At 47.9% G+C, this 26,546-nt stretch overlaps 1 protein-coding gene across 1 annotated transcript in view; it reads right to left on the reverse strand.

The window, feature by feature from the left end:
• SYT17 (synaptotagmin 17) overlaps window positions 1-26,152 on the reverse strand; it is a 64,806-nt gene extending 38,654 nt beyond the window's left edge. Inside the window, exons 1-3 of the mRNA XM_079780563.1 lie at window positions 26,046-26,152; window positions 19,708-19,856; window positions 17,646-18,265 (exon numbers count right to left, since the gene is read on the reverse strand). Of these exons, the coding sequence (XP_079636689.1) occupies window positions 17,646-18,265; window positions 19,708-19,855 (768 nt within the window). The 5' untranslated portion in view covers window position 19,856; window positions 26,046-26,152. The remainder of the gene's footprint in view (window positions 1-17,645; window positions 18,266-19,707; window positions 19,857-26,045) is intronic.
• Window positions 26,153-26,546: the final 394 nt, after the last annotated feature.

Here is a 26,546-nt window from a genome sequence, read left to right on the forward strand (position 1 = left end):
TGGCCGAGGCAGCTGTTTAGCAGAGATTGCTCCAGAACATGCAATGCTTTAGCCCAAACTAGATGACAGGCATGAAGCCTTGCCTCCAGCTGCCTGTAATGAAGGACTGAAAGTGGACAGATTATACTGGGGTGAGTCCCCCCGGAGTAGTAGCAGTAGCAGACAGGACGGACCAGGGCACTTACAGAGAAGCAGCTGGGAGCCCTGGCTGGGTAACTCAGTTAGTTAGAGCACCATCCTGATATGCCAGGGTTGCAGGTCAGGGCACATACGGAAATCAACCAATGAGTGTATGGATAAGTAGAACAACAAATCTCTCTCTCTCTCTCAAATCGATTAAAAAAAAGAAGCAGCAGCAGCTGGGAGAAGCTCTGCCAGCTAAGGGAGAACTTTTGAGCCTGGACAGTCCAGCCCCCAGACCCTTCATACATCTGCTTGTTCTATTTCTGCATACAAAGACCCCATCTGTTTCTCTGTGTCTCACCAACTCTTACTCACTTAACTCAGATCCAGTCCAACTACCTGGGCCAACAGATATTTCCTGAGAACCTCCCACATGTCATGCACACCTAGCACACAATAGATGCACAACTAGGATCCAATGACTGGGAGATTGTACCAGGCATACAGGGCAAAGCAGCAGATAAGACAGGCAAGGGTCCTGGTAATTCAGTGCCTGAGAGTAAACATTATTTAATTATTATGCATAACTAATTGTGGGGTGATTTAATCAGCACTGCGGTGGGTGCTATGGGAACTGACCTTCCTAAGATATCCCCTGTAGAAGCAGGAGCAGGAGTTACAATATGGACAAGTGATGGGGCGAGGGCAGGTAGGCTGGGGAAAGACAGGTCTGCTCAGGCCTTCTTGCCAGGTAAGGAGTTTGGACTTATCCTAAGGAATAAGGAGGCACCGAAGGCTTTAGGCAGAGAGTCACCTAATTAGATGTGCATTTTTAAAAGGTCCCTCTGGCTGCACCTTCTTCCTGCTTCCTTCTTCAGCCATCTTTCATTTATGTTGCAATTATTCACTTCTATGAGTTTCTTTCATAACAAACTCTTTTAGGAGGCTCCTTTACTTTTCATGTACTATTTTCATGTACAAATTTCTGTGGGGAAGGAGTGCATCTTCTTTTTCTCACCCATCTCTCCTTTGTGCCCTAGTAATTGAAAGTAGCATGGTTGGTGCGGGTTGAATTTTGTCTCTCAAAAAAATATATTGAAGTACTAACCCCTGGCATCTACAAATGTGACCTTATTTGGAAATAAGGATTTTGCAGATGTAATCAAGTTAAGATGAGGTCATATTGGAGTATGTCTGGCCCTAAGTCCAATATGACTGGTGTCCTAGTAAGAGGAGACACAGAGAGGGAGAGGGAACAGCATATACCAACAGAGGCAGAGATTGAGGTGATACATCTATAGGTTAAGGAATGCCGAGAATGGCCACACCACCAGAAATTAGGAGAAAGACATGGAACAGAATCTCCCTCAGAGCCTCCAGAAAGAACCAGCCCTGCTGACACCTTGATTTTGAACTTGCAGCCTCTACAACTATGAGAGAACAAATTCCCGTTGTTTTAAGCCACCTGGTCTGTGGTGATTTGTTCTGGCAGACCCAGGAAACACAGTGGGAATTAAACAAAAGGTCTGAGTCGCAGACCATGTAGAGGACCTGGAAAATAGTATTTTAAACAAGTACCCCACAAGATATGCACCCAGAAATACCAATAACATGGGTGTTTCAAGGTATGGGATCAGATAAGATCACTTAGGGATCTTTAATCTAGTCCACTAGAAATATCCATATGGATGCGCCATGTTCATGCTTATCACCCCATATCCCAAACTAAACTACTCATCCCCACCCCACCCCCCAATCTCACCTGCTCCTCCCACTTCACTATCCAGTACCCCCAACTGGCAAACCCATCAATGTGGCAAATTGACCAAGATCCTGGAGGCCTCCCTCACCCTCTTCCTTCCTGTCACTTTCAACTCCTAAACATCTTCAACCCCTCACCCACCACAGTCAAAGGTCATCTGCCTCTGTTCTCACACACCTCTAAACCAATGGTTCTCAACCAGGTGACTATACCACCAGGGGACATCTGGCAAAGTCTGCAGACATTTTTTGTTGTCAACACTGGGGGAGGGGTGCTACTGGCATCTAGCGGCTATAGGCCAGAGTGCTGTTGAACATCCTACAGTGCTCAGCACAGCCCCTCAGAGGGGAGTGATCTGGCCCAAGGTGTCACTAGTGCAGAGGGTGAGATATAACTTATCTTGGACTCATCTCATCTAAATCTAACTCATGCATTGCCCCAGAAGGAACAACCTAAAATGCAAACCTAACCAGGTTTCTCCCCTTTTTATCTTTCAATGGTTCCTGCTCCCCCCCACAAATAAACACTATCTATGAGGTTCTTCAACCCCCAGTTCCAGTTCCCCTCAATCTCATGCCGTGACATTCCTTGTATGGCCAAATTATGTGCCAGGCAAATGGAATATACCAGACCACTCAACTTCCCTCCCGCTCCTGTCCCACACTCAAAAGCAGAGACAGAGGTTCCCCTCCCCTGTGCTCCTATAGGCCTCAGACTTACCTCTTAAAGTGAATGCTACCAACAGGTCATTAATTCCACAAACAGAAGCTCTATTCTGAGCCAGGTATTGGCACAGCACTGGGTGTAGAGCAGTAAATAAGATCCTCAGGAACCCCATCCCAGGGAGGTGTCAGGATAGGGCATGACTTAGGACTTTGGGTTCTAACTGTCACCTTCTTTCTAAACTGTGAGCCCACGCTAGAGCTGACACATGAGAAACTTCCTAACATATTCACTAACTAAATGAATAACCATAGCAGAAACACTGACTGAGTACTTCTGTACCACACATGAGGATGAGCATAGGGCATGCATTATCCCATTCAATTCTCAAGAGAACTATTTGGTATTGATGATGTCAATGATGGTATTGATGATGATGATAGTGTTGATGATGCTGATGCTGCAGATGTTGATGATTATAATGGTGATGATGATGATGATCATGATCATGATGGTATTGATGATAATGATTGTGATGATGTTGATGATGATTATGCTGCTGCTGCTGATGATGATCATGGTGTTAATGACTGTGTTGACGATGATGATCATGATGGCATTGATGATAACTGTGATGATGATGATAATGTTGATGATGACTAGATGGTTCTGCTGCTGGTGATGATGATGTTGATCATGGTGTTAATGATTATTTTGATGATTATAATGGTTATGATGATAATGATTTTGATTATGTTAATGATGATGTTGATGATTATGATGGTGCTGCTGCTGCTGATGATGGTGATGCTAGTGTTGATGACAATGATCACGGTGTTAATGATTATGTTGATGATAATTATGATGGCACTGATAATGTTGATGATGATGATGGTGATATTGATGATGATGTTGATGATGGCACTGATAACGTTGATGATGATGATGCTGCCAATGATGATGCTGCTGTTATGACGACAGTGATACTGCTGCTGCTGCTGATGATGATGGTGATAATGGTGATGATGATAATGTTGATGACAACCAACATTACTAAGAGTGCATTCTGCCAGGCACAGGGTTCTGAGTGCTTTCCTTTATTTTTCCATTTAATCTTCATTACAACCCACTGAAAGAGGGACTATTATTATACTCATTGCACATATGAGTAAAATAAAACACTGGAAGTTTAAGGCACATGCCTGACATCACACAGAAAGCAGGTAGCAGAGTCAGGGGATGATACAATAAGAAATATGTATTTGGTCTATGTCCTCAATTCCAGGTACACAGCTCCTAAAAGCCTTGGAATCTCTGGAGTGTAAGAGTGTCTTCTGTATGCTAATGAGATTACCGGTGGCTGGAGGTTTCTGGATAATGTCAGGATGGTGGCTGGCTACCAGAAAGACTAAGGTATGATAGAGGGTTGGAACTCTCAGACACAACCCCCATCTTCTTGGAAGAGAGAGGAGCTGAAGGCTGAGTCATCACCAATGAACAATGATTTAATTAACCATGCCTACATAATGAAACTTCCATAAAAATTCCTTTAAAACAGGACTTAGAGAGCTTCTGAAGAGAGAAGGGGAGGTCTGCTCCCATCCCCCCAATACCTTGCCCTATGCATCTCTTCCATTTGGCTGTTCCTGAGTTGTAGCCCTTATAATAAACTGACAGAAGTAAATAAAGTGCCTTTCTGAGTTCTGTGAGCCATTCTAGCAAGTTCTAGAACCTGAGAAAGAGGTCACAAAAACCCCTGATTTGATCGTAAGTATGAGTGACAACCTGGGACTTGCCATTGGCATATGAACTGGGTTAATCTTCTGGGACTAAGCCCTCTCCCTGTTGATATGAGCCAATTCCAGGCAGTTAGTGTTAGAATTGAACTGCACTGCAGGACACCCAGTTAGTGTCTGGAGAAACGGAGAATTTGTTAGTGTGGAGAAAAACCCCATACATTTGGTGTCAGAAGTGTTATGAGTAAAAACAGTTTATGGGGTATGAACTTTTGGAGGCTGACTCGTTTGTGCACTCTTGACAACTATGCTATTTGGCTTTTGTTCTCACTTTCCTCCAGAGTAAACTGAGGCTTGGATAAGTCAACTAACATTCCTAAGGTCACACAGTGAGTTGTCCCCTGTGACAATACTACTGCTCTGCCTACGTGCTCAGTAAATATTTGTTGAATGAATGAATGTGAGGGTCGGGTCAGGATTTGAACTAGGGTCTGTCAGACTTCAAAGCCCACTGTCTTACCTAGTCCAGGGACTGGCATGTGGTAAGAATCTAATATATCAACTGATGACTTAGAAGGAAAGAAAAGCACAGGGCATCCTCCGTAGCTACTTACCATTCTTATATCTGTTGCCCTAAGAAGCCCTCCCTGTTATGAAAAATCACACTTTTTGTCTCTTCAGAACCACTGCCTCCTTCTTCTATCAGAACCTCTTTGGAGTGATTTGGGCAGGGCTGGAGTATGGCCCTCCTCTCCCTGGCCAGGTGATTGGCTCAGAAATGGTCATGTGACCAACTCAGCCAATTAGAGTCCTCTCCCATGGGGGGTAGGGAGGCCAAATTCTAGGATGACCCCCAAGACTGAAGCCCTGGGTACTCACTTACATTGAGTAACTGTCCTGGGTCACACCTCATGAAGTGATTGGGCTGACTGTTGCTTGAGGATATGGGCCCTGTTCTTGACTTCCATAGGCACCACTGTATGCACTTGACAGATTGTGTGCTTTGAGCCTCATGTGAACTAGCCCTCTGGCAGACCAGGAAAATGTTCTGAAGTACTAGTAAGTACTTCCATGATCAGTGATATGCCTGTAAGTGTTTAACTCTCCAGGGGGAAAAGGCTCTCATTTGCCAATTTCATACACAAAGGCTGATTTCAAGCTAGCAATGTGAACTCAGCAGCTTGGAAAATACCTGAAAAATTTTAAATGGGCTCTATGCCCCTAACTGATTTGGCTCAGTGCTTAGAGCTTTGGCCTGTGGACTGAAGGGTCCCAGGTTTAATTCCAGTCAAAGGGCATATGCCTGGGTTGCGGCTCAATCCCCAGTAGGGGGCATGCAGGAGGCAGCCAATCAATGATTCACTCTCATCATTGATGTTTCTATCTCTTTCCCTCTCCCTTACTCTCTGAAATCAATAAAATATATTAAACTAAAGAGACTTAGTGCCACATTTGCCACCCATCCTAAAAAATAAAATAAAATAAAATAGGCTCTATGAGCCAGTCCAAGCTAGCTCTAGCACAAAATCCCCATTTTACAGAGGAAGAAAGTGAGGCTTAGAGATGGAAATTAACTCTCCTGGGCCCCCACCTCCAGAGGGTGGCAAAGCTGGGACTTGAACCCAGGTTTGTATGACTCCAGAGCTTGTGCTCTTAGCCACAATAGATCCCTTCCCTTGGGGGGTAAAGCTGTGTGGCACAGTGGCAAGACCCCTTGCCTGGGAGTCTCCAGTCTCATTTCTGTCCCTGAAAGCTGTGTAATCTTGGACAAGTCACTCAACTTCTCTGTGCTGTAGTTTTCTCATTTTATAAAATAGGGTTGGTCCAAATTATTTATGGTTCCTCTTCTACTTCACATTATAACTAGAAATTAAAAGCTCATGTTGAGGACTGAAATGTAAATTCTGTTTCTATTTCAGGAGAAGTAAAACAAGAAGGAGCACATGAAATAAAACTTCTAGCTAATGCTGCCTTGCAAGGTTCTGGCCCGAGCCCAGGCGACTGTACGGTGTTGCCCAAACACAGCTATTCACCAAAACCTGGGCAGGAAACCCTTTTAACAGAGGCGAGGATTCTGCCAAGAGGGTCAAGGCTGGCAGCAGCTCAGGGCAAGTTAAAGAGAGATTCTCATTAAAAAAAACAAAACACAAAAAAACCCCACAACACTGCATAAAACCCCCAGAAAACAAAACACTGATGTTTGCCTTGTCGAGGGCCCTGCCTGCTGTGGTAGCAGGTGGTGAATGACCTCAAAATACAAAACGCAGCCAGGAGAGGCCGTGAACATGAGTCACTCAGGCAGTTCCCAGATTCTAGGCCCAATCAGCACCAAACACGGGGCACCCAGAATCATCTACAATTTTTCCTTTCAAAAAATATCCTAAATCCCTTCTATCTTCATCTGCCTGGGGCATGGTTAAGACCAAAGTAGTCTATATTGAAAGGCGAATAGGATTCTAGTCTTTCTTTTTTTTAAATATATTTTTATTGATTTCAGAGAGGAAGGGAGAGGGGAGAGAGAGAGAGAGAGAAACATCAATGATGAAAGAGAATCATTGATCCGCTGCCTTCTGCACGCCCCCTACTGGGGATTGAGCTGGCAACCCCAGGCATGTGCCCTTAACTGGAATCGAACCTGGGACCCTTCAGTCCACAGGCTGATGCTCTATCCACCGAGCCACACCAGCTAGGGCTGCGAATAGGATTCTAACGCCAATTCCTCCATCTCAATTGCTCCCAACCTCACCTTCCTCTTTTGGTGTCCTCCTTCCTGAGTCCCCTCCCCCAACCTCCCAGGGCCTCAGCTCCCAGTCACCCTGTATTCAATGTATGGTTACACACCACGTGCTTTGCCTGCTTAACTAACCTTGGTTTATCAAGAGGTGATGTCTAGGGTTGGACAGCCTGGATTCAAATCCCAGTCCTGCTGTCTTGTACATGTTAGTTAACGTGTGCCTCAGTTTCCCCATGTATAAAATGGGATGATGATTAAAATGAAGTGATAATTAATACAACTGATAGTTAATACAACATCATCATCCAAACATCGTGCCTGGCACACAGTGAGTGCTATGCAAGAGTCGCCTATCATTATTGTTATCTTCATATACTTCCCCAACACCCTGTGCAGTATGCATTATTATCCCTAATTTACAGGTGAGGAGTTGGACCCAAATTCACGCAGCCAGGAAATGGTGAAGCTGGGACCTTAACCAGGTCAGTGTAACTTTAAAGAGAATATTTTTAATATAATGATATTTATTCAGTCCAAAACCATTTACCAAGTTCCTTGCCAAAAATACTGAGAATAAATAATGACAAAAGCTGAAGTTATGGAGAGTCTGGCCAAGCCTTTAGCTGCGCATTGACAGGACGCAGGGGAGAACTTTTCTAGCTGACCCCAGAACTGGCTGCCTGGGCCCAAAGCTGTGGATGAAGGAGAGGTACCAAGGAGCCAGCAACAACTGGGGCAGCCCTCTGCAATTTTTTAAGGGGTAGAGACTGGGTCCTGCAGTGTTCACACCATCCTCCTTCCCTCCCTGCCTCTAGAAGCAGACAGGGAGGTAGACGGGAGGCACTGGATGAGTGGGGAGAATTGGGGAGTGTCCCTGACCATCCAGCAAAAGCTGAGAGAAACGGCTGCCGAGTCACTCAAAGGTCAGATGCTTCTACAGGCAGGGGTGACTGCCACTCTTCTCTATGGGCATCTGCTTCGCCAGGGGGGTTTGCTCATCTGCTTAGCACCTTCCAACCAGAGGAAAGGAAAATGGAGAGAGGCTGGCCAGCAGAGAGAAGGGGGAGCACGTGAGACCCTGCACAAGCCCTGGAGGCGGCAAGAGTAAGTGTAGGGATGCTGAAGAGCACCCCCTGCCCCCCGCCCCAGCCTGACCGCATCACTGCCGGAGACCACAAGCTCCCTTTTGCTAGCCCTGCATCTCTCATCTTGAGGAGTCTCTATGGCCACCAGGGTCCCTTCTTCCTGTGTCCATGAGGCAAGCCAGAGGAGCCCAGGGAATTAAAGGCTTCTGGAAGCATCCTTCAACCTGTGCCTGCTGAGAGCTGGTGAATAAACACCCAGTGCCCTCGGCCCTCAGGCTACCCCACAGTCCCAGGAGGATCGCCATGCAGCTGCCCACAGTGCTCACTTGCCTGATAACACGCCTTTTATTATAGGTCTCATTCCCCCTCCCCTTCTGCTTTTTCTTGGCATCATCCCCTCCTCTCCCCCAAATAAAATACTTGGCCTCAGGGTCTGTTTCTAGAGGTGCCCAACCTAGGACGACAGGTGACTTTCCCGCGGATCGGTGAGGCCCAGAGAAGGCAGCTGAATTTAGGCCATCTGACCAGGGCCCATGCTCAAGGCTGGCTGCTCCCCTGGCGAAGGGATCCTAATAGTAAGAGGCCATGGGACACACTCCCAGCACCAGGGCAGCCCGCACCCATTGGCAGGACTTTTTCCTAAGCAGAGTATTTCATAGAAGTTATGGGTGTGGGCATGGAGTCAGCCTCAGATTCAAGTCCCCCTTCTATCTGTGCAACCCTGGGTAAGTTCCCTAACCTCTCTGAGCCTTGGGGTCCTGATTTATAGGATGCAGGTGCCATTACTATCCATCTGGTAGGGTAACGTGGGTACTGCCCCAGCCCAGCAGGTGGTACGTGGTGAGTGCCAGAACACCTTTATTGCTACCATCTCTGAATCTTGGCAAAGGCGGCACGCACAGGCTTCACTTCCGAAGCCACAGGGCCCTAAATTCTAAGCATCCAGGGTCTAAAAGGCGTTCGTTCCTTTGGACTGAGCAAATCTCAGGTTAAAGCCATTTCCCGAAACATAAATATCCAGCATCCCGGTGTGCAAATATCACTTTTGACTAAACACATTTTCTTCTTCTGGGCTCAAATCAAATATTCCTCCTCAGTGATAAATCTGGCTTGGTCATCAAAGATACACCCCACGTGACTCAGAATTATCCCCAAAGAATTGCTAAGGGCACTTAACCCGAGACTGCTCCTTTCCTGAATGGCTCCATCAAACATAATCCTAAGGGCAGCCTACATTGGGCACTCAGGCAGCCATCGTTCAACCATCACAACAGCCCACCGTGAGTGGAGAGTCACGTTTCCCACGCACCTGTCCTGCTCAAACAGCCAAACCCTTTCTGCCTTCTGTTGGCCACCTGGTATTTCTCAGAATGAGGTCCACAGTTCACCTGCATTACAATCTGCCAGCACATTTGTTAAGGTGCAGATCCACCCAAGACTTAGGAAATCGGAATCTTCGAGGCTAGGGTCTGGGAAGCCCATGGTCACAGCTCCTGGATCATCCTGAAGCTTGAGTTCAATGTCTATGGCATCAGAGGTTCTGCCTTCAAACTGTCTCCCAAGCTGACCCCCTGTGCACCTGCACGTGACCTCTGGGTCCAGGCCACCACCTCCCGCCTAGAGACCACAGTAAATGGCTCCTAAATGGTGGCTCTGCTTCTTTCTCTCTTTTACCCCCCAACATTTTATCATGAGCATTGTCAAATTCAGGGAAGCTGAAAGAACTGTACGGTGAATCCCTTTGTACACACCACCAAGATTCTACAATGAACAATTCATATGAATAATCCTAAAATATTTGTTAAATATACTGTTATTTGCTTTATCACATATCTAATGTTCTTTTCACAATGCATTTTAAAGTCACCTGCAAACATAGTATGCTTCCTCCTAAACACTTCGGCAGGCATATCTTTAACCAGAGTTTAATACTGGTGTATGGCTCTTTTTTCCCCCCAGATAAATTTAAAACTCTTTAACCAGAGTTTAATATTGGTGTATGGCTCTTTTTCCCCCCCAGATAAAATTTAGACCTTTCATTTACAATGAAATACACGAACCTTAAGTGTCGTAGACGAGTTTGACTAATGCATAAACCAAAGCTCTGTGGAGAGGTAGGACAGAAATGTGCCTCTTGCCCCTTTCCAGTCAATCCCCTTTCCCACTCCCCCAGTCATAATCACTGTTCTGATTCTTTTCACTATAGATTAGTTTTGACAATTCTTGAACTTCATATAAATGCAATCGTATATATGTGCTCTCTTGTGGCTGGCTTCTACTTATCATATTGTTTGTGACAATCCTCCATGCTGTGTGTATCAGTACTTTGTTCCTTCTTATTGCTGAATAATATTCCATTATACAAATAAACCATCGTTTGTTAGCCTTTATCCTATTGATGGGCACCTGGCAATTTCTATTTTGGGGCCATTATGTGTAAAGTTGCTGTGAAAATTTGTGTGCAAGTTTTTGTGCAGACATACCATTTTTATTTCTCTTACATAAATACCTAGATCATAGGGTAGATAAATGTTCAGTTTTACAAGAAACTACTAGAACTTCTTCGTACGTGGTTATGCCACATTATACCCCCACAGCAATGTGAGTTCCAGTTGCTCCACATCCTTACCAACATTTGGTGTTTCAATCTTTGTAATTTTAGACATTCTGGGGGTTGGCTGTAAAGTGGTATCTCACTGTGGTTTTAACCATTTATACGCCATAAGCGTCTACAGACACAAGTGGGGGGCCTTTTTAAATTAAATTCTAAATATCGTGGCAGTTAACTGGCTAATCTGCATTTCCCTGATAGCTAATGATGTTGAGCACCTTTCCATGTGCTTACAGACAATTTATGTGTCTTCATTTGTGAAGCATCAGTTCATAACTGTTGTCCATTTTTAAATTCAGGGTGTGTGTTTTATCTTTGAGTTGTTGGCCCTGGCCAGTGTGGCTCAGTGGTGTTGGAGTTCTTTATATATTTTAGATATAAATTCCTTGTCTCTGAATGTGTCCCCCAGTGACTTCTCTCCAGAGTACCTCTCTTTTCAAAACTTTCCAGGGCTTCCTACCACACTTAGGAATAAATTTCAAGTCTTTATCTCAGCCTACAAGATCAATGAGAAACGACCTTTTATATATATTTTATTGATCTTTCAGAGAGAGGAAGGGAGAGGGATAGAGAGTTAGAAACATTGATGAGAGAGAAACATCAATCAGCTGCCTCCTGCACACCCCCTACTGGGGATGTGCCTGCAGCCAAGGTACATGCCCCTGACCGGAATCGAACCCGGGACCCTTTAGTCCGCAGGCCGACACTCTATCCACTGAGCCAAACCGGGTAGGGCGAGAAACGACCTTTTATACCAAGTCCACCTCTTCTCCTGCTGCTTTTCCCCTTACTCACTCTACTCCCACTGTCAACATGCCACACCAGCTCCTGCCTCAGGGCCTTTGCACGGCTTTACTTGCTGTTGGGAATGGTCTCCTAACATCCTCCAGGTTTACTCCCTCATTCCATCCAGCTCTCTATTAAAATGTCATCTCCTCACCCATCTAAATAGTTTCCCCCTTCTCACCACCCAGCATCCCTCTCCTGCTCTCTTTTCCTCTTGGCATAGACAATGCTAACACGGCATTATTTGTTAACACATCTGTTTGCTGCATAGCTCCATCTACTAAAACGTAAGCTCCCCGAGGGCAGGAAGCTTTGTTCTGCTTGCTGTAGAGAACCGGTCTGATGTCTTGGTTATGGAACATCATTTTTTAAGCCAAAGAGCCTCAGTTCTACCACTAGTAGCATGGACAAGTTACTTAACTTGTCTCTGTCCAGTTGCCCACTTTGTAAAGGGGTCCTTGTGAGGATAAATGAGTTAGCACATAAACATCCTTTAGAACGCTGCTTGGCTCACAGAAGACACTCACTAATGTACACTATATTAGTAGCCCCAGGCCTTGGGGCTACTAAGGATAAGCACCTAACAAATATTTATTGACTAAATAAATCAATATTTTTACACATACCATGTTTTTATTGTATATTTATTATGTACAATATATTTATTATTGTCCCCAATTTGAGGGACTTGCACTTCCAGAAGCTACTTTCTCCGGAGAAGGTTGTGTATCTCCACAGATGCACTGCAAGGGAGGGAAGACAGTGGGTGCTGCCTCCACCTGCCATGAGTGAACCAAGGCCCACAGGGTTGCGTGACTCCAGTCACATCTGAACCGGTGAAAGGGCTGGAACAAGCACTCTGGTCCTTCCTGATGCTCTGAGAGGTTCCCGCATGGCCACGGGGCATTTACTCTCTCTGCCCCCCTTGCCCAAAGCCACGATCTCAACAGAAAATGAGCTGCCTTCATCCTGGATATTTTTCTGGTTCAAAAAGAGTTGATTAAAGAAATACCTGTACACCCATGCTCAGAGCAGCATTGCTCACAATAACCAAAATGGTGGCAACAACCCAAGTGTCCATCAATGGATGCATGAATGGATAAACAAAACGTGGTCTGTGCACACAACGGAGTATTATTCAGCCTTTGAAAGGAAGGCAGTCCTGCCACATGTTACACTATGGATGAACCTTGGGGACGTCATACCGAGTGAAAATAAGCCAGTAACAAAAAGACAAATATTGTATGATTCCATTTATAGGAGGTACCTAAAGGAGTCAAATTCATAGAGACACAAAGTAGAATGTTGTTTGCCAGGGGCTGGAGGAAAGGGTTTCAGTTTGGCAAGATAAAAAGAGTTCTGTGCCGAGAACCAATTCCAGCATGTAATAATTACAAGAGTTTCACCAAAAGGTTGGTGAAGCTTGGGGAGCTCAACAGGGTTGAGTCACATATGTAGTTTACCTGTTGGAAACGGCTAAACGGCACTTCCCCCAAACCTGAATAGGATTGTTAACTGCCAGACAGCTCAGGGCATTTTACTGCCTCCTGTTGGCCAAACACCTGAACAGCTGTAGGCTATTCCCCAAACTAACAATGCTTCTGTACCCTTTGATACCTTACCCTTTGAAGTGTATATGTCCACCTTGCCTTGGGACAAATTGTACTAATAAAAGCAGCGTCCTTGGTCAAAGTAAGAGTCTTCAGTTCCTTTTAGCTGAAGCTTCTCTGACCCCCAATGCCTTTCAAAAATATCTTTCGTATCCAGACTCTTTAATCATCTACGCGCAGCCCCTTTCTCCAGAATGCTGAACCCTTTGTAAGGCTGGAAAAGAACCCCGGCAGTTCTGGAGATGGATGGTGGTGATGGTTGCACAACAATGTAAATGTACTACTAAACTATGCACTTAAAAATTGGTAAGATAGTAAATTTTATGTATATTTTACCACAATTATTAATTTTTTTTTTTTAAAGAGTGGCACCTACAGGGATTTCACCTCCAAAAGGCCAAAGCATCAATTCGCTCCAGGCCACTTGGATGAGCAGAATTTTTTTCAGTGACCAGTGTAACCTGACACCTATGTCAATCACCCAGCACACTTCCTGTTTATTTGTCTTTATTTCCATTATCTGTTAATCAAACCTTATCAGTGAGACCAAAAAATATGCTGTAGCTCCATTAGTTGCTAAGTTCTTGAATGCCAAGATCAAAGACACAATGTTGAAAGGCACAAAACATCTGAGACACCCTACCGTGAGCCAGAGGACGCCTCTCTGTGAGAGCTAGCAGCCACCCAACCAGGGGCTCTCCAAGGCAGAGAATGAGAACTAGACCCTAAGAGGCACTCTGACCTGTGCACCATGAAGTCAAGCTGGAAATGAGAAACTGCAGAGTTTTGGCTTCCACCCCACTACACAACTGCATCTTCCCCTTCCATTCAACCGACCAACCAAGCGTGCTGGTGAAGGCGGATGCTGGGCTCCCACGACAGTCAGCCATGGCCTCAGCGCACTGCGCGAGGATTCTGGTTGCTGTCTCCAGTGCAGGCCTGTTTTGCTTGATGTGGATTTTCGTTGAGAACCAGTATCTCCTTTCCCACATATGGAATGAAAAGCAAAGCAGCTACCTGGAGATCTGCTCCTCACCCCTCCATCCTTGGCTCTCCCCCAATGAGGTCTCTCCCTGAAAAAACCCTCCACACCCTTCAGGGACCAGCTTGCCCATCAGGGCGGATCCCGCTGCTGTCCCCCGAACCTCTGTCCCCCCGTTCTTCCACAGGAGGCTTCCTCACCCTATCGGCACTAGGAGCATCTCTGCTCGGATCATTCTGTGCCGTGGGGCTGCCCTGCGTGTGGCAGGATGGGTGGCAGCATCCCTGGTCTCCACCCAGCAGGTGGCGGTAGCACCTCCATCCACCAAACCCAGAATGTCCCCCAGCACTGCCAAGTGTCCCGAGACACAGACGTGCCCCTGGTTCAGAACCCGTGTTTATAGCGCAGGAGCTTTAGGTAGGCCCATGGCCGCCCGGCTGTTCCTGGTCTGGTTCGCAGCCAGACTGACTTGCTTGTCTGACGGAGGAACAACACTGCAGCGCTCCACAGTCCAGAGTCCCCTCCCCAGCACAGATGAGGCGTAGGCCAGGCCTCACTTGACGCCATGGCCTGCCCCCCCATCACTCCCCCCCCGCCCCCGGCTGTCACCCTTTACCTAGATGGCTTCACTCCCTCCCTGCAGGGTTTTCTCCTGCATCTTGTTTTGGGTTGAATTGTACCCCCCCCCCCCCCGCGCCCCCTACCCCCACTCAAAGATATATTGACATCTTAACCCCCAGTGCCTCAGAGTGTGACCTTATTTGGAAATAGAGTCACTGAAGATGTGATTATTATTTAAGATGAGGTCATAGCGGAGCAGGGTGGGTCTCTAATCCAATAGGACTGGTGTCCTTATGAGAAGAGAAGAGACAGACACACACAGAGAACATCATGTGATGACGGAGGCAGAGATCGGACTGATGCAGCTTCAAGCCGGGAAACACGGAGAGCCAGCCACCACCAGAAGCCAGAGAGGCAGGAAGGATTCCCTACAGGCTCCCGGAGCACAGCCCTGCCCACACCTTGATCTTCGACTCCTAGCGCCCAGTCTGTGAGAAGATACGGTTCTGAGTTTTAAGCCACCCGACGTGTGGTGCTTAGTCCCAGCAGCCCTAGGACGCTAATCCACACCCAAATTCCTGCCTCGGGCACCGCTTCAAGGAAACCCAGCCACAGACAACTGGCCTGTGCCCTCAAGAGCATAAAGGCCGAGCAAGCCTGAGTCCTTCTTCCCTCCGAGTTCCCACGAGCCCTTTCTTCGTGTGACAAGAAAAGGAAGAAGGAAGAAGGGAAAAGGGGAGGAAGGAAGGGACAGAGGGAGGTGAAGGGGTGCGAAAGGGAAGGAGGGAGGAGGAAAAAAAGAAATTCACTCTGGGGAATCCTTTCTCCCTTCTATCCTTCATTCACCCCACAAATCCCACTGAGCACCACCACACGCCAGGCACTGCTCTCAGTGCAGGGGAACAAGACAGACACGACCTCTGCCCTGTGGGGTTTACCTACCAGCATGGAAGACGGGCCCTAAAACGTTATGCTCTGTGGGATGATGCTAAGTGCCATGGAGAAAAATAAAGCAAGGGAAGGGTAAGCTGGACCCACGGTGGAGCAGCCACATGAACAGGGTGATGCAGCGGACGCGGCCTCTGGTGTCAGCTACAGATGCTCCCATAGTCCTGCTCGATGCGGTCTCAGCTCCGGCCGATACCGGCACACCTGGTCTCTCTCTCTTCTGCCCAGCCCTCCTGAGGGAGCCCCCCTGGCCAGTGTCCCCGCGCCAGCAGACAGAATGGAGACTTCAAAAACCACCACTGACTACTGACGTCCCCTCCTTCCTGTGTCCTGCTCGCCCCTCACTCCTTCTTCCTGGGATCACCTCCTAAATATACCTGTACCCAGGTCCTTGCCTGGGCCTCGGCATTCAGGAGAACCAAACTAGGGCAGATATGCCAGGAGCGCTTTGCTGAAAAGGTGATATTTCAGCCAAGACCTAAAGGAGGCAAGATTCTCTGCATCTCCGGGACCTTCCACTGATGTCAACAATGGAGCCTGGCCATAAAGAAATTATTTTGTTGAGGGGAGTTTCCCTCTTTCAACTGTAACTCTCTTGACAGTTGAAAACCCAGTGATATCAAATACTGCGGAGGATACATGGAAAGCACCCAATATATTCGGATCACGTGGCACGGAGAATTTAGGATTGTAGCAGACACTATCAACACCTTGCCCACCACCTCTTGGCCGTGACCACGTCAGTGCATAGGGGCCAGCTCTGTGGATGTCAAAGGTCTCTTCATCTGACAGTGTAACAGTCCAGAAACGCCAGGAAATAAACCTCCTCATCTCCCAACAGCCCGCATCCAATAGCTGATAATAGTTAGTGAATAAAAACGTTAGCTCCCTTGCCCGTCAGGTAGAAAGACCCTCAGGCACGTCCGGTGCTGGCTCCCAGTTTTCCCAGCAAGTTTCCACCCCAGTCACCCACAGTGGTACCAGCCCCCAAATGCACCCTTTATGTGACCTCTCCAGTTTCTCCTTGTGTTCCCTCCAGTGCCACATCCCTAATAAATGACTCCCCTTGCCCCAGGGTCATCTTCTTGAGGAATCCAAACTAAGAGATGAACAAAGCTCCTACCTTTGAGGATGTGCACAGACACTGACACTCTGGCAGTGGGGCAGCCCCTCCAGTCCTCAAGTTTAACATGTGTGCCCTGTACATGTGGTGCTGGACCATTAAATCCCTGGCCAGGAGAGCTCAGCTTTGAGAAGCACCTTGGTGTGTTTGATGCAAAATAACCCGCCTGTTGTACAGGACTGCTCTCTGCAGCACAGGCGGGCTGGGCCGGCCTCCAGGGGCCGGGGCTTCTCCTTCCCTTGGGCTCCCACCACATGCTGCACCCGCAGTGGGCGCACGGTCATCCTTCAGCCACAGAGTGCCCAAGGGGGGGACTCTAACCACCAGTGGGCACAGAGCCTGGTCCATGGGTGGCTTCTGAAGCAGCCAATTGCATGTTCCTGGGCTGGGATCTCACAATTTGCCTGCAAAACATCCATCTATCATCCTGTTCTTCAGCCCTCATTTTATTTTTCCCAAATCAATTTCAGAAAGTCAAAATGACTGATAGCTTCCTACCCAGGATAATCACTCTCCTTATTAAATAGCCCACCTCAGTGACTGGAGAGTCCCAGGGTGGTGGTGGTTACATGAACCTATACATGTGATACAATTTCATAGACCTACACACACACACACACACAGCAGTGCATGTAAAAACGGGTGCAAACTGAGGAAGGCCTGCAGTTTAGCTGCCACCATCACTTGCCAGTGCTAATGTACTCTACTCTAGGCGTGTAAGATTTATCATGGCGGTTGCTGGGGGAAGGGTACATGGGAACTCTGTTCTGTGTTTGCAATTTCTTGTAAGTAGAGAATTATTTAAATATAGAATGTTTTACGGTGCAAAACAATTTTTTAAAATAAAAATCCTCATAAAAAGTAAACCACAAACTCCCAGAAGAAGACACGCCCCCCCCCCCACCCCCATCACCTCCTTACCTGGGAACTGGGGATCAGCGCCTTCCACCAGTGCCCGCCTTTCACCAGGTCCACCTCGCACAGCGGCACGGACACCTTCCCAATGACGCAGTGGCGGGAGAACTTATCGAAATCCAGCACGGTGAGGAGCAGGGTCCTCCTCTGCGCTTCCAGGAAGGGGATCTCGAAGGTGTAGCGCTCCTCAAACACGGGCTTCTGGGTCTTGCGTTTGACCCCGGTCTGCTTGGAGTTCTTCTGGTCCGGCAGGAGGCAGATCTTGACGTAGGGGTTGGAGTGCGCCATGTCCTGGCGCGAGCCGTCCTGGGCGATGGGGGGCGGCAGGTCCCGCGCCTCGATCACCCGCACCGTCAGGTGGTTGTGCAGCAGGTCGTACTGGGTGCTGAAGTGCAGCATGCCCAGCTGGTACTTGGACAAGATCTCCTCGTCCGTCAGGAAGTCCACGTCGTCGCTGTTGGAGTCGAGGGAGTACAGCCGCGGCTCGAACTTCCTGAAATAGTCGTCGGGGGTATAGGTCCGTCTGAGCACCGAGGGCTGGATGGGCTCCTTCTTGGCGCTGAAGACGCCAAACTCGATGGGTTTAATATCGATGAGCGGGGAGCTGGGTCGTCTGGACTCCAGACCTAAACAGCCGCCAGAAATAACCATGACCACCACCACGCAGGGGACCGGTCCCGGGCCCCTTCCGGAGGTGGGCAACAGTTCCCAGCTTCCCACATCGTCCCCGCTGCTTCCTAACGCTCTTCACCCTCTGCGCTCCACACCTGAAAGCCTCTCTTTCACTCTGAGAGGCAGCATCGGCCCATCACCATACTCCCCGCAGCGAAGCGCCAGGCACTATTCTAAATGCACTGCATGGAGCAGGTCATCTAACCTCCACAAGGTATTCGCTAATGACTATTCCCACCACCCCCAGCCATTTTACAGACGAGGAAACAAAACCCCGAAGTACTCACCAAAGGTCACACACCTAGTAAGAGGAGGAGCCTGACCTGCGTGGCCCCAGAGACTTGGCTCTAACCATTACCCTATACTCGCTCCACTTTCAGAGTGGACTCTGGGGCTGGAGTGTCTGGGTCAAGTTCCACCTCGACTACTTACTTAGTGAGCCATATGGCTCACTACTAATGAGCCATGTGACTCGGGCACATTTTTTAGACTCTCTGGGACTCAGTTTCCCCATCGGTGAAATGGAGCCAATGACGCTTACCTCAAAGTAACTATCATACTTCTTCAACGATTCTATTTAGGGAGTCCTTAGGCTTTACTCCCCATCCTCCTCCCCACCCAAATCATGCCATATGGTCAAACACATACGTTATACATCAGAGGGGAAAAACTGGGTGGCCTGCGAGACAAATTCAACCCACAGATACATTTTATTTGGGTTTAAAAGTAAGAAAGTTTCATATGAAAACCCAGGTTGCCAGTTTCTCTTTTAAAAAAATCAGGCAATACTGGGCCCATAGTCCCCCATGGCTACAGCTGAGTAGCAGCTGCCCTTTTCAACAGGGCATTAGCTTCCCAATTGGCCACAGTCCCCACCCTGCCCTAGTACCTCCCAAGGCTGAGAGTCGGCTCCCATTTGTCATTGCATTAGGGTGATATTTATCTCTATCCAACCCTCTTCACTCAGTTACTGACACAACCCACCTGGACCCTGGAGTCACTAGAATTTGCAAGCCCTGCAGTATAACATGGTAACACTTGCCTTTGGGGGCTGAAATGATATATGCTGACAATGTCAATCAATTGAGCCAATTCAATGAAAAGTGATGAGCAAAAACAAAATAATCAGTCAAAATGATCACTGCAATGCACTTCTGTCACGTTGTCATTATCGCTGCCTCATCCTGTCTCCTGACTGTCATCCCACTCTACCCCTCCCCAGGGACAACCGTGTCCTTCACATCTTTCCTTGGGGCTGCTGCTGAGTGTCTGGGAAAGCCAGCCCCCCTCCTCTGTCCTGGGACCCAGCTAGTGGGACTAGTTCATGGACTCTGAAGGGAGGTGAGCAGCACAAGACTGCCCCAGCCAGACGCTCTGCCACGCCGGAGATGCTTACTTGAAATCCTCCGGGTCAGGCTGTACGTAGACTTCGACGTGTCTGAGGATGAGCATCTTTGATCTGGGGAGTTGGTACGTGGGGTCAGCGGGACATCATTGGCTGTGTGCACAGAGTCCCCGTCCTTGTCACTGCTCCTGCTGGCCATCCTGTGGGAGGGAAGAGGTCTCGATGGTTGTCAAAGAATCCCCAGGGACAGGCATCTCTGCCCTTGGAGAACAGACCATGAGGAAACAGCTCTCATGTCGTTTATGCAGCTTGGGATAATGCAAATCTGAAATAGTGTGGTAGCCCTAAACTCTCAATAACGTCTTGCTTTTTGCACAAAATGTGAAATGATATGAATGAATATTTCCCAATTTAGAGCAATCAGTCAAAGCTGGGGCCGAAGGGAGAGATATGGGACCTTACTCAGGATGTGGCCTCGGAGGCTGGGCACCACTTTGACTAGTCACGAGGCCTGTCAATCTTCAGTCTGGAAGGAGCCATGTGGCTGTCCATGTGCATCCCAACTTTTGCAAGTGGCTCTTGGTGAGAAACGCTCTGCTATTCCAACAGCCCCTCTGTCTATAGTTTAGCATCTTTTAAAAATATCCATAACCATGTCACTCAAGGGGTCTTTGAGAGGCAGGGCTATAGCTACAAAACGGCCCTGAGAATCAATGACTAAAGAACAATAGTTTGATGTAAAGAAATAGCTATGAATTAGCAGCAGGCACGACTCAATGTGCTCCCAATGAAAAGATGAAAAGCCTTGGGTCGGAGGGTGGGGCGATACAGAGTAGTAATTAAAGAGCAGGACCTCTCGGTTTGAACCCCTGGCTGGGTCCCTTCCTCTCTCTGTGTCTCCATCTCCCTATCTGTAAAATGAGAATAACGGTGCCCACCTTGCATGGCTGCTGGGAACACTGAATGTGTTCACACATATAAAATGTATATAACACTGCTTGGCATGCTGTAGGTAGGTGCTCAATACATTTCAGCTAGTATTACTGGTGTCTTTAAGATTCCCCCAATATTCATAAGGCTGCTAGGTTAGGATGCTGCGGGGAGGAAGATGGAGGGGACAAAAGCTGGCAAAGTGGCCGTGAGATGGATGCTGCTAATAACACGCCCCAAGCTCTCAGCTGTGGATTGATATGTTTAAGCCTGCATCCCCCAGCTTGACATTTAAGCCTGCAGGGAAACTAGTCCTGAAAAATGCAAGTTTCGAATTCTCCAAGGTCTTTCGATGCATCCTGTGCATGAAATGAGATGGATCTGATGTTCTTCCAAAGTGATATAAGGGTCACGGCGAGGACAAGACCGGGGCTGTGATAAGGCCGGGACACGCACAGTCCTCGCCTGCCCCTGGCTCCTGGTCTCTAGGAGAACATAGCAGATGAAATGTGGGGGGTGGAAAGTAGGGGAGGTCACAGAGGTGGGATCACACTGTACCAATCATTCTTCTTGCTCTCCCTTAAATGAAAGCTGTAGCATCTTCCATGGAAGGAGTCACTGGGGCACCTCCACCTGCACAGCCTGTCTCCCCACTGCCATACCTCTGTGGTGGTCACCTCCACCTGTGAAGTCCCATCCAGCCTCCCAGGACCAGCTTAAAAGCCATCGGCCCCCAGGGCCTAGGCTGAGTCCTCTGACACAGTACCAGTGTATGCCTGAGCCACCCCTGCCTCCTCTGCAACCACCAGGCCTCCCTGCCTTCCTCCCACACACTGCGCCAACTGTTCCCTCTGCCCCGCATGCTCTTCCAGGCGCCATCACCTGTTTGGTTCCTTATCATCATTCAGGTCTCAGCTTCGACAGCATCTCCTCAGAGAGGCCCCACCCTGTCCCCGTCACCTCCTCCCACCCCCTTCAACCCTTATCCCTGCACCTGCTTTTGTCTCTCTTTGACATTGCACATCACTTATCTTTAGTTGTGGCTTGCTTGCTTCTCTTCTGCATCTGACACCAAGCTTCAGCTCCATATGGGCAGCGATAGTATCTGTCTTAACCTGTCACCACTGCCAACCTTGCCTTACTACCTGGCGCATCTGGGGTGTTCCACATTTATTTTCTCAGTGAGTGAATGAATATACCCTTCCTGTGGTTCTTATCCCATTTATCTTGTGTCACAATTATCTGAGTCCATGTCTTGTCAACCCTCCTATAACAGGATACACTTCTTAGTGGTGAGACATGTACCTACTATGATCAAAGGTACCAGGTGCTGAGTGCCCACTATGTGCTGGGCACTGGGCTAAATGCTCTGTATGAACCATCTGATTTCACCCTTAAAACAACCTGGGAGTTAGTTATTAATAACCGTGCCCCTTTTACAGGTGAGGAAATATAAGCCCCAGGGTAGGGTGGGAAGAGGGATGGATAAGTAATTGGCACCACTGTTAAATGGTAGAACCCCAACTGAGTCAAGCAATGGCAGGCTCCGGGTCACAGCTCCACACTTCTGAGCTGGGCATCCCCTGCAAGGCCTGTGGAGCTTTGTACACAGTAGGTACTCAACACATGCTAGTTGTAGAAACAAATAACCTGACTTTAATTCACTCTTCAAGGAGGGTCTTTCTGGCACTGCCCCCAAGGAGCCAGCTGGACGGTACAGTTTCCTGACCCTCACTAGGCCAGCCCAGCCAAGGAAAGCTGGGGGCCCACATGACAGAAGCACGTGTGGCAATGAATGATGTGTCCCCCACACACAGAGCCGGCTCATCTGCCAGCCCTGTGGTTCTGGGCTCAAATATCACAGCAGGAACAGCACTGCAAAGCCTGTGCACTTGACATTTCTACTCCCTTCCTGTTTGATAACATGCGACTGCCCACTTGGTAAATAAAGCTGGGGAGAGCACAAGCTGTAAACTCGCCCTCTGAACGACTGAACCCGCTTCCCCTTTCCAGATTTCTCTGAACGTTTTGCCCTGTGTTGAGTGCCAAAAATGCACTCAGTGATGCCCAGGATTCCAGGAAGACCTGGTTCATCCTGGGCAGCTTGGAGGTCATGTACAGTGTCCAGGCTGCAGACTGCACGACTCTGGGTGGTGCCATTCATAATAACCACCAGTGAACGGAGCCTCCAGAAGTTGTGTGGTGCGTTGGCTCTGCTGGGAAGTTCCCAGCCCACTTCTCTGCTGGTGGCAAAACCAAAAGAACTGTCTTCCCAGAGGGTCCCACCCCCTGCCCCCAAAAGAATCCTCTGCATGCCCAAAGGGTCAGTAGCCTGGTCAAAGCGCAACTGTCATCCAACTCAGTGGCTGGGCATCTGTAACGCTCCATCCGGGTATCTGGGGGCAAACAGATTGTGATTTTCAATGTCTATCCGGTTCTCTACGGGTTCAAAAGAAAATCCAAATTCCTTCATCTGGCATTCAAGAACCTGCACGATCAGAGTTTGCAGGCTCATTTTCTACGATCCTCACAACTCTTCCAAGACGTAGTGTCCATGTGTCGTGTGTGCCTGCCCTGGGTCCAGTCACAGCATCCAAACTGTCTATTACAAAGTTCAGCGAACCACAGGGCCAAATCCACAGCCTGGTTTTTGTAAATGAAGTGTTACTGGAACACAGCCATGCCATTCATTAATGTATTGAGTCTGGTTGCTTCCGCACAGCAATGACAGAGTTGACTAGTTGCAACATAGAATAAGCCCATGAGGCTGAAATATTTACTATCGGGCCCTTTACAGGAAGAGTGTGCCAACCCTGTTCTACTAGCTTAGTTCAAGTGTTTCAAGTGGAAATGACCCTGCCCCTGGGTCCAGGATGGTCAGGCAACCCAGGGGTGATCCCAGCACCATCTCCTCCAAGCAAAAGTGATTGGGCACATTTACCCCAAACCTGGGCAAGAGAGCCCTTCCTGGTGTTTTTGCTGCTGTTAAGAACGGGGCAAAAAAAAAAAAAAAAAGAACGGGGCAAAGAAGGAGCAAGCTTAAGAATGAGGCCGATACAAACGAAACGAAGACAAAGAGAGCACACGCATGCACACCCAGGCAATTTTTAAGCCTCTGGATCCAGCTATGCCTGAATGAAGCCATTCTCCCTGGATTTTTCCATTGACAACTCTATGCAGGACTGTCATATGGGTGTGCAGGGCGTGAATGCATAACTCTAGGGGGTGCCTGGACTTATGTACTCGCCTTATCTCCTATACTAGCTGTTTTTGTTTTAATCCTCACCCAAGGATATGTTTTTTTATTGATTTTCAAGAGACAAGAAAGGAGATAGAGACATCAATTGGTTGTCTCCCGTACTCACACCAACAGGGGATCGAACCCAAAACCTAGGCATGTGCCCTGACTGAGAATTGAACCCACAACCTTTCAGTGAACAGGACAACGCTCCAACCAACTCAGCCACCCAATTGGGGCCCCTATACTAGATTTTAAATCCCCTGAGTACAGTAATAGGATTCTATTGAGTGTCTGCAGGGTATACTCAAGAAATAATCCAAAGAAACTGAGATTCATTTTTTTTTTTTTTTTAGATTTTTAAAGAGGAAAGTAGAGCTATATAGAGAGAGAAACATCAGTCGGCTGCCTCCTGCACGCCAGGGCATGTGCCTGACCAGGAATAGAACCAGCGACCTATTGGTTCATGGGTCGACAGTCAACCACTGAGCCACCGGCCGGGCTCAATTGGATGACTGATGCTTTCAGGATTCAATTTCTGCCAGTACGTTAGTCAGCTGGTCAACAACTATCTTTTGGAGTTAGACAGACAGAAACCCTGCCCTCACAGAGCTGGCCTTCTTCAAAGCAAAGACACCAGATGGGCTAAGCCCATCTCTGTCACACAGGGCACTGGAAAATGGGACTGAGCTCTTGATTAATGAGTTTATTTCACCAAACATTTCAACTCTACACACATCTGCGGGATCCAGGTCACTACCTATGAATAATGGAAGAGTGCCTTAACATCGCCTTTAAATCAGTTTAAAGAATCCCTATCAATATAATGATAGAAATCAATACTTACTACTGTGATAAGCATGGTATGTGCATATCTCATTACTCTGAATAACAGCCATTTAAAGTAAGTCATATTACTGTTCCCACTTTACAGATGAGGAAACTGAGACAAAAACAGGGTAAAAAGACTCTCATCTAGGATTGCCAACCAGGTGTCAAGCGTTCTTAAGTCCTTTTCCATACACTAATTCATGCAATCACCACAACAACTCTATGATATAAATACTATTATTTTTATCATCGCCATTTTACAGATGGGAAAATCAAGGCAGAGAGATCAAGCAACTTGCTCAAGGTCACAGAACTAGGAAAAAGTAGAAAAAAATAGAATACCAACTCACAGAGCCTGACACAGAACCACTTTGTTATGGAAATATGCAATACTTGCCTCTAAAAACAGAAAATGAGAGGAAGTACTGAGGCATGACCCGCCTTGCACCCCGCCCTCCCCCCAGTATGGAGGGAAAGACGGGGCACCAGAGCTTCTGGAACTTCAGCCCAAGGATTTAGCTGAGACAGCACTGGGTCCCCACGGAGGCTCCAGCTGTGGGCACGTGCACTGTCTCTCTCCTCTCTGGGCCTCCCCGTCTGTATCATAAGAAGTTGTACTTGATGATTCCCAGACCCTCTAGACTCAACCCAGACTCTCTGTCCACGTCCCTCTCCCAGCCACAGAGAGATGGACCAGACACGTGGCTCAAAAGCTTCAAAACTGCGTTCCCAAAATATCTGAGGGACTGGCAGATGGAGATGTTGTGTGCAGGCGCGGGAGGAGAACGAATTGGAAATAAAATGAAAGACGCCAGGGAGAACATAAACAGCGTTGGAGGACAGGATGAAGCCCGGAGGTGCTTTTCGGCTTCCCTATTTCTGAAGCTCTTGGTCAGATCAGCTAAGATACACTTGTTTGTTCATTCCATCTACCCAGCCAGGCAACAAACATTTATATGCATCTACCATGTGCCAAGCACTGGGTCAGATGCCAGGCCAATTGCCAGGTACTGACTTGGATGGACACCTTTAGAACCGACATCCCTTGAAGGCTATAGATGCTCACAGATCTCTTTTCCGCTTGGAATGACACCCAACGTGATTAAAAGTGCCCACGTGTTTAGCATTACACAGTTCACATCTCAGAAGATGTGAAACTAGCTGAACAGAAGTCCCACCACCAGCTGGTCTCACCAGCTTGCCAAAAAAAAGTGAGAGGCACAGATCATGTCCCATCAGTAGCAAAGAGGTCAAAAAAATGGGCACCCTGCCTTCCTTCCCTGCTTTCATACCTCAAATCCTCCTTCCCCAGGCCCCACCCCCTCTCAGAAACAGAATAAAAAGAGGTCTTGAGATTGCTTTCAAGGGAGTTGAGAGCAGTGTTACTTACAGCCAGGGAGGAGTCTGGGCAGGAAAAGGTCCCAGAATTTCAACTTCATCCTCACTCGACTGGCAACAGCTGGACTCGTAACACTTCTGACAGCAGTGCCGGCAGGTCCATCTGCACAGCAGCAGATCAGAGATTCTAGAAAGAAAACCCTGAGGCCATTGGGGGAGGTGGGCGGGGAGGGGGGCAAGAGGAGACGCGGGAAGGGTGGAGAGGAGGAAGAGGAAAAACACCCGAATTACAAGCAGCCCATCCCTGGTGAGACATAACGACATGCAGGAGGTCTGTCAACACTTGGAACAAAATGTTTTCCATTTCTGTTTACCAATTGCAGGCGCAAAGATGGCAAACACCACCTCGCCGGAGCCATTAATAGCCAGCGAGACATTTGCAGGTAGTTTCTTTTGTAGTTTATGGGAACGTCTTTCTTGACATGTGGGCGGCATACCCACCATGGTGAGGGTTACACAGTATGTTCCGAAACACAGTGAATATTAGTCTGTC

The sequence above is a fragment of the Cnephaeus nilssonii genome (assembly GCF_951640355.1).
Source record: "Cnephaeus nilssonii genome assembly, chromosome: 2".
In the NCBI taxonomy this organism is placed as follows: Eukaryota; Metazoa; Chordata; class Mammalia; order Chiroptera; family Vespertilionidae; genus Cnephaeus; species Cnephaeus nilssonii.